This window comes from Xylocopa sonorina, chromosome 17 (assembly GCF_050948175.1).
Source record: "Xylocopa sonorina isolate GNS202 chromosome 17, iyXylSono1_principal, whole genome shotgun sequence".
NCBI lineage: Eukaryota > Metazoa > Arthropoda > Insecta > Hymenoptera > Apidae > Xylocopa > Xylocopa sonorina.
The window spans coordinates 1860191-1869588 of record NC_135209.1 but is presented as its reverse complement, the minus strand read 5'-3'; the positions used below and the strand labels follow the sequence as shown (position 1 = coordinate 1869588).

Sequence of the window (9398 nt, the reverse complement as noted above, 5' to 3'; positions counted from 1 at the left end):
AGGCTTTTTATGATACACGAAGAATAGCAAATGATATTGTTCAAATATCGCGGCTCTTTCGCTAAAACACTCGTGCTCGTCCTTCTTTATTCCTTTCTTTCTCTGTACTATGTAGGCATGCCAAGATATATTTAAAGTAATTTTTATCACTCCTTATATAATGTGCGAAACCGTATATCTCTTGGTTTAGTAGTATTTTTAGTGGTATCTACTTATTCACATGATTTGATGCTGTAGTATTTGACCCATTTACCGAACCACGTCGAACTTCTTCCTCTTGGAGTTTCTCTAGGCAAGTGAATCAAGTGATACCAGTGGAAACGTGTCCTCTTGACAATCTACTCCGTCGAGACCTCTTCGTGAGATTCTAATAAGCTGGTAAATACTTATGCAAAAGTCATTCAATCGAGTGTGTAAAAGATGATTGATTGAAGAGAAAGGGAAGAATTCTGAGGAGATTGGTCTGTTGGAAAATTAGGGGTACTAAGAAGAAATTCCAAGCTTCATTATGAACATCATCCTGAAGAATGATTAGAAATGTTGTATCGAATTGAAAGAAATTGCTATTTTTCTTTCCAAAGGAAACAAGACGCATTCGTTTTGTTTATGCATGCTTACCTTCGTTTGCTCTAGCATGCACTCATGAGAAAGTACAAGTTTACACACAAAACATAGTGCTGAGTGATTGCTTCTTTAAGTTGCTACGCTCTCAGTTTCTTTTTGTGGCGTGCAATTTCAAGGGAACCATCGTTGCATAATTGGCCGCTTTGTATCTGTCCACTTTAACGTTCTTCTGCACGGTACTCTTGTGAGACACTGTGTTCTCGGGTGGCAACGCCGTTTTACCGTATGTTATGGCTTCCTTCCCTTGCTATTCGAGTTCCTGGGCGCAGGAAACCGACGGCAGTTGTTGGTTTTGTACTTTAAATCGTGCAACGTCGACGCTCTAGCTCTGGAAGCCCCTTAACCGGAAATCCTCTTGCATTCTTCTGGAAATACTGCCCGCTGTTGAGATGAGGAAAGTTGAATTCGCCGATACTTCACATTTAAATATTATAAATATCCTTAAATAGAGTATTTGTTGTGCCAGAACAATGTCCCTTTATATTTCCTTGATTTCTCTCTCTTATTCTTCTCAATGGAATTTCAATGAATCACTGTTTTAGTTCTCGACACATAGTCTATTCATATGACAATATCTTGTTGAATGAAGTTTTGTCTGACACGATACCATCGTACTTTAAAAGGGTAAAACAAAGGAACATCAACGGTTTGCAACGCAAATATCGCATAGCCACATTTTGTTAAATGCATTCGACATTCTATTTCCAAACTGTTGCTCTATACTGCAGCTGCATCTATCCTATATACAGCATATAGTAACGAACAATCATATTTATTGCTGGTACCCACATTCATTACTATTCTACTTATCTATACCACTCATGGGACAAGCAATTCACATAACTAGATACATAGTAAAAGGTATCCAATTCCTCCCACAGCCTGTGACTTTGCACATACTAAAACTGGAATGATGCCCAAGAGTAGATTAGGAAATATGAGTCGGACGGTAGATCATTTGATCAGCTGCACGCTGAAGCTTCCTTTCATTAAATCTACTTCAGATAAACATATTTCTACAATTGAGTCATTAAATTTGTATCTCCTATAAATATTAAGCATACAAAGTGGACGTACAATATTTATCGTGCAAGTCATTGATGCGTACAGATAAAAATGTTCGAATAAAAATACATTCCTGGTTAACGTTCGGTAGAAAGTTCGTAGATAGATGAGTGGAATGCCCTATGCGAAGCTTAGGCGTTTGCATAGACACGGATATCTAGATGCTGCGTGCATCTGCGCCCGTAGGACGTGCACGCACGCGGGTTCAACGAGCGCAAGAGTGACCGGCGCCAAGCTGCGATCCTGACATCGGCCGGACTGATCCACGATCGTTGCCTCCTATGTTGCTCCTCCCGATGACACACTGTTATCCGCCGTGGAAACGTGATCGAACATAATCGAGGCTCGTGTTCACCGGTTATCTGCGCCAGACATCGTAATGAATAGGCAAGTTGTGCAAATAGCGAACGCGTATGCGCGGGATAGGTGATTGTTGAACACTGGCTATTCGATAGAGATGAAGAATGTTGATGAAAATTGGGTGGATGGATAAATAGGTTGGAGGAGAAGGGAAACACGATATCCTGAATGGTGTAGAAGCAGATGGTTTCGTATAATCGAGTTATTCCTGATTGATAGTATCGTGTTTCCTCATTAATGTACTTAAAATTTTGCTAACATATTATAGGATAGCGTAATTGAAAGGAATTCTTAATATGTTTTGAAATTGGTGATTAGAAGTATTTTGTATTCGCTGGTATGCTTTTTTTGAGAAGCACGGTTGCGTTGGAGATTGAAGAGATTTTTGTTATAAATAATTGACTAATAAGTAACATGAATAATTTGAATAATAAGTACAATATGAATATTTTATTCATATATAATATGAATAATTTGAATAAATTGAATAATAATAATAAAATAATTATAATAATTGAATAATAATAGAAAGTATTTTATATGCACGTAGTCGTGTGTACTTAATTCTACACCTATTGTATAAAGCGCTTATGATTAATAATAAATTCCAAGGTGCAAAAGTGACTTCTTAATGTTGGTAATTGATGACTGAAAGTACTCTGTATGGAGTTATTACCGAGCTCATAAGCGCAATCAATAAAGAAGAACGGAATTATGCGTCGTTAGTAAATGAATTGAGAGGAACTGATATCAGTATTTTATTAGCCACATCCAATAAAAAGATGATGGTGAATTAATTACTCCGAGTAATAAAATTCCAACTCTGGAAATATCGTGCAATCTCTGTACGGTTTCAAATATTATTTTTAGCTCTCCTGGGAACCGAAATTTCTACTCTATTTCACAGCGCAAATTTTTTTCTGGAACAAATCTGATTCCCTCTTGATCATAAAATTGTACAACATTGCAATTCTAAAATTATTCTAGAAGTGCATATTGTTCACCCCAATCGATCACAACTTGGAACACTCCTCCCATCAATCATTCTAATTCTGACACCACTGATGAATCAGTGTTACCTTCCTGTCTTGTTATATATAGTTATGCGCCTCGTGCAGCGTATGATCCAAGCAAAAAAAAAGAAAAAAAACAAGCAAAATTTCTCTTCCACTCTATTTATCCGTGTACCATTTCTATTTTCAATCCTTGATCTCGATAGCTTTGGCAGCGTGTTTATCCACGTCAAGCCGAGTTTTGCTTGGAGCAAAAGCACGCTATTGATACATTACCTGTCGTAAAAATATTTCGTGGATACCTACCTGGTTCTATTCATCGAACGAATTCGATGGAAGCCAGCTCGCCGGGATAGAAGAGCAGAAAACGAGGCCATTACCTTCGTGACCTGTTATTGTGTTGTTACAGCTTGTGGAACAGCTACGCGTCTAGTCTAGGGGAACAATACAGGTGCACTGAAATGGAGAACAAAAGAATATTTAGCGAAAGCGAACGATATTAACATATTGGTATTTTGGGGGGATACCGCATTTTTACGTTGCTTTATATAATCAGAACACAGGCATTTGAATACTTTTGATCAATGAACATAAAATAAATTAAATTACTATTACATTATGCAACTAGCGGCTTGTGTTACTCTTCTACTCATTCCATTATCTTCTGTTGTAAAATACAGTAACGTGTAAAAGAAAGTTTAAAACGTAAGCAATAACGAAAGAAGCATTGAAACAATTCGAGCACCAAAAGCGAAAGTTTTTGCTACAAATGGTACTCGATGATCTCTTAATTTATTGCAGTCAATATAGTTACGAGGTACTTTACTGTTTACTATGTATGGAGCAAATTGTACAATCTTTCCGTTGCGATAAAATGATTCAAAGAATGTACAAATTTGTACAACGACGAAATGATAATGATAATCGCGAAAGAGCATGAAGCAATGAGAGATATAAATAAAACGCGATTCGATTGCTTTGGTGACTAAGAGCAAGGATGCATGATCGAGTGATCGTCGTGTTGCTACACCATAGAGATAATACTCGAAAGGTGAACATCTGAAATTTTCATCCAATCCACTGTTAAACCTTCAACCGAGGAAACAGGCATAAAATCGATTCGCATCAAAGAGGCAAGCCTTAGAGCCTAAAGATTGAAGACAGATAAGAAAACCGTGCAACATCTCGAAGATATGATTTCCTTAATAATTAAAAATGTATTTTCAAAAATTTTTATGAAACTTATAGTTTCGAAGATATCTGAGGTGCTAATAGTTACTGCCCCACCCTATATATAAAAATATACTTGGAATGTTTCGTGTATCATACTCCAAATTATTACATACACAGTGCGTTACTGCATTAACTTAATTTGAACACCTAACAATGGTTAATTTAATTTCTCAGATAGTTAATAAATAGTATACAAAATCACAGGAATTCGTCAGCTATTCAGCTTAACACAAAATTAATCCATCTTGCAGTAACAAAAATTCTTATACCGCCATGATTTAGGAAAACCTTAGCTGAACGTCATCGCCAAAGTTGCGACCAGTATCCTCTGCTTGCGGCGTCTTAATTCCACGAAATTGAGGTTCTAGCTAGTCGCAACAAAGGAGATGACCGTCCCAGATTAAAGTTTCTGCGCGCATCACTTCCCGCGCGTAGCGGCTGAAGGAGATTCATTGACCTTATTACAGAAATGATGTCCATTCATAACGGATCAAAGGATCCTACGATTGCTGAGGTGAATAGCACACGAAAATCCAACGCGAATCGTTCATTAGGCTACCAACAGTTTCAGTACAGTTTCAGTGAAATTTTAGTTTAAGCAAAATAACTGATACGCTGATTCTGTTGTTTTTTTCTAATCCAATACAGAAAACATAATGTATGGAAAAATTAGTAATAAGATAATTCTTAATAATGAAAATAAGATGTAGTTCAGGTTCCTGGGAGAAACATTGGTAGTGACTCATAAACCAGTCCCACAAGCGACGATATTTAATTCACGCGACGAATTCCTGAACTATATATGGTATGTAACCGAATGTACCTAAAGCAGAAATAACCAAAAAGTGGGTCAATGTTTCCACTACAGCCAACTAACCAATCTTTCATTTGACTCATAAGGCTTGTTACGAAATTAATACGATACGTATTTCATTCAATTTTAAAGAGATTTAAAGTTTTAAACTCCCCGTAAATCTATCGAACTTTCCATTTCAGCACAACACAACTACCTACTCCGACATTTCTGTAAATTGCTTGAGCTCGCTAAAATTCTCTCAGTAGATGATTTTTTTTTAAATCCAACTAAAGTTTCGAGCTCCAACATTCTAAGATTTTCGCTGATTCGTTCGTTCGATTTTGCAACCTCGTCATATTGTAGCTGCGCTAGTATCACAAGATAGTTTCTCTCGGATAAAACTCATAACAATCAATTTAGTTGGGACAATTTTCTAACTCGTCTAATCGGAGGTGAAGATGGGCGTCCAGCAATTAATTCTCATTAAAACGTTACGTGAATCTTACTAGCTACTGGTTTATGGTCATTATATTAAAACGATCTAATGATGATTAATACCAGCACCAATGAAGGCAGTTGTATCTGATCTGGACAGCATTTTAACGGGACCCGACGAAATCACCCACGTGGACCCGGATAAGTGCGTCACGTGAAATATTCTCGAATTAATATCAATCTCTTCAGTGTCACGATGGTTGTAGAGATAGACAACGTCGTATCATCGACACCTTGCGTTCTATCGTTGACACTTCTAGTCGAAGGGCAATCCGATTACACCAATAACTGGAATAGTCTCTTCTCACTTGGTAGGGCGTCCTTGTAAATATGCGGCTCCTACGCTGGATGGTCAGCATGGCATCTGAAACACAGAAGCATAGTCAGAAAAGCTCTTCGAAAAAAATTCAACATTGTAATAATTATTTTATTACAATGGAAATGTTTAATGTACTTATTAAACTTTAGTGTATTTTATAAGACAGTATTAAGTGCGACAATTGAACATCTGTTTCGTATCACGTTTGCACAATCCATTTTCTGCAAACCTAATCAATTTATCTGTCCACAAAGCACATTTAATGCTTCCTACGTAAAGACACAGGAATTCGAGGAATCAATTGAGAGGCGAACTGGATACCAGAGACTCTCAGGTTCTAAAGGTTGTAAAGCGATCACCACGTACAATACTGGCGCTGGAAAGGTATCAATCGGTCCTGTCATTGTTACAGTAGGGTAAACCGCATGTGCGTCGATACATAATCAATTATGCAAGCTTATTTGACTGTCTTCTTTTCTTAGCGGAGAACGTCGGATCCAGACCTTTCTCTTTACTTGGCTCGTGGTCGGTTTGACTGCTTTCATCTCTGTTTCATCACGCTTTCATTTAGCACATCCTATGGGCCATTGTAATATAACTTAGGATTAATAGTGAAATTTGAAAGTGAAATTTTGTTGAGAAAATTACAATACTTTGCATCGTGTTATCTAAAGGAAATAAGTCAGTAATAGCACAACTTTCATTCTTCTTTTACAGTTTCATATATAATACTTATAATCACAAATGCTATACGTATAGTCATTAGTCACTTGTAATCACAGGTATTATATATTTCTTAAATTTATCACCATTATTATTAGAAAACAGAAATTACTTTGAAATATTTTATATGAAAAAACATCTGAATGAACGTAATTATAATGCTATACAAAGTTTACAAAAATTGGTTCAGTTGCTTTTGAGATTTTATCATTAGCAAACATAAATACAAAGCAACATCTTGGTTAATGCATACAATTAATTGGAATTTTTTCTAAATTGCGAATTTCTAGCTAGGCATTTTTATCTAAAAAATTCTTTTCTCACGATCTGACCATATTTATGTCAGATCAATGCTGACCTACATGATACTGCACCCGTGATACAGTCTGGTCGGTAGAATGGTCTTTTCTTTTCTTTTACTCTTGCTTCTCACGACGATGACCCTGGTCTGGCAGGTCGTTTCGAAATCTGCGCCACGCTCAATAGTTCATTTCATTTCAAGGAATGTTTGTGGGACGATCACGATGTACCGATGACACGCAGAAAAATGAATTTATTAATTTACATAGGGGAATCACGGATGAACGGGCTGTACAGTTGTGTCGATACTTTGTCGGTTACGTAAGATTCTTTTTTGGTATCGTGTCTTTAGGGGCTGGCGCATACTTGGTTGTGTTCGAATTTCGCTTAGTATGATTTAGTGACTATTGTTCTTTGCATTTCAATGTTACATCGGTATTGTTAGAATATCTGTAGCTAATTAAATTGTTCATGGCGGTAAATATAGAACGGACGTTAACAATTGACTTGTCATGCTAATCGACATTTTAATGTCGACATTATAATTCGTTACTTCAAAATATTTTAACTTGCGAAATGGAATACAAAATTTACATACACAAACAATGCAAATGTATGCAAGTCTCTCTCTCTCTCGCTCTCCCTCTCTCTTTCTGCAATCATAGAGTTAACTTTGTATAAAATTATAGATATAGTGAATTAACAATAGTACAGTAGATATAGACAATACATGCAACATAGACAATGAACAAGTAAAAGCACTTAGAAAGTTACCAATAAATCACAAGGCAAACTCAACAAGAAAAACACGTACTTTACTTCGTTCGTGGAAACAATTGTATGCAAATTAAGAAATACCATGACCTAATGAAAATCTAATGATGAGCACAGCATCAAGGTTTATTTAACGATCTGCATATAGAATCGTAAGTCGACCTTTTTTTCTAGTTTTCTACTGAAATGAAAATTTAATCTATACAAAAATAAGCAGAGAATTTTTATAAAGAATAAAAAGCATTATATAACCGGATTCTAATGGGAGCAGCTAACTATTGCCACGATAAACAACCGTATCGAAATTCGTCGGTTATTTCACTGTTCTTAACGGTATAAAACAAATCTCGAGATATCCTTCAGAGATTAATGAGTTGCTTGGTGCTCTCCTCGACGTCTGGATCTCTTCTTCGAGATTCTATTAATAACGCCAGATTCGCAGATTAAATCGCAATCGTAGATACACGAGAAAAGTTGGCATATTCCTGTAGGTACGCGCCATCTGAACATTCATTGACCCCAGTTGAAGCGTCGACCCTTTCTGCTTCTCAAATAATTAATAGTTAAATGAAGCTGAAATGTAATTCGCTTGTTCCACTCAATTCACGGATAATTGACGGCGATATTTAATGCAGCATTTTCTACCATACCCCAAAATTCCATCTTGCTGCACGTCTATATGCTTTCTCTTCAGTTCTGCTATCTATACAGACAATTCGATCGACGAAACTGTATCACTATTATTATAACGTTTACAGAACATTTTGCGTCGTGTATTGAAAAAATATTCACCTTTCAAATAACAAAAATAATTATAAATTGCTAAACTTTCTAAATTTCATACACAGTTGTACGTTTCGTTTCACCCTTTTCATTCTTGTTCTCTTTGTGGTTAAATCAAAACTGTAATCTCGTCTTTTTACACGAACAAAATGCCATGTAACATAGCTAAGGTATTTTCTTCGTTGCCCTTTTGAAGCAGAAAATTTCTGCGCATACTTACGCGATCCAACGTCGACCTTGGTTCCACATCCGAGTCCCCTTTTTACCACTGCGACATATATGGAACCCACATGGAGATGTGTACTCCTCGGGAGGCCCTTTTTCTCTAAAAGGTCCCGATGCAACGCGATCCTAAAAGAATTACATCCTCCAAACGTTTTTGCTTCCTCGGTTGTCTCGCTGACATAAAATAAACCGACTCGAATTAAGCAAAAAATGCTGCTTCTGAGCCGACACAAAATTCTTACAGTTAAATGTATATACATATATATGACACTAACGAGATGTAAATCACAAGTAACCTCGACAATGTTTGTGATGCTCGCTCAATGCGTATTGTCACTTAATGGTCAAGTGCACGCTTGGCACGGGATATTTTCACATATTTCGCACAACACACGTTTTATAGCAAAGTATTATCAATATATATCTGCTCGATATGCTTTATCTTCTTGTTTTGACGAAATAAATAACTCTAGACGTTACGTAATCACGCATTCGGCTACTATTGACTATAGTTGACGTTTAGTATAGTATTTACATTCGACAACTGTCGGCTATAGTCGACACTTATACTGAAGATTTTAATTGTGTTTATGATTGAATACATTCTGTGATAAAATTGAAAAATGGGATATCAAAAGTTAACAAAACCCTTAATTAAATAAATAATAAATAATTAATTAATTCTACT

The 9398-nt window shown here is 36.3% G+C and overlaps 1 protein-coding gene across 1 annotated transcript; it reads right to left on the bottom strand.

The window, feature by feature from the left end:
* Window positions 1-614: 614 nt before the first annotated feature.
* On the bottom strand, window positions 615-8970 carry LOC143431169 (uncharacterized). The gene is made up of 5 exons (XM_076907724.1): window positions 8706-8970; window positions 5650-5950; window positions 3369-3518; window positions 1759-2051; window positions 615-998 (listed from the first exon to the last, which is right to left on the bottom strand). Exons 1-2 carry the CDS (start codon window positions 8968-8970, stop codon window positions 5778-5780), a joined length of 438 nt encoding a protein of 145 aa, XP_076763839.1. The 3' UTR covers window positions 615-998; window positions 1759-2051; window positions 3369-3518; window positions 5650-5777.
* Window positions 8971-9398: the final 428 nt, after the last annotated feature.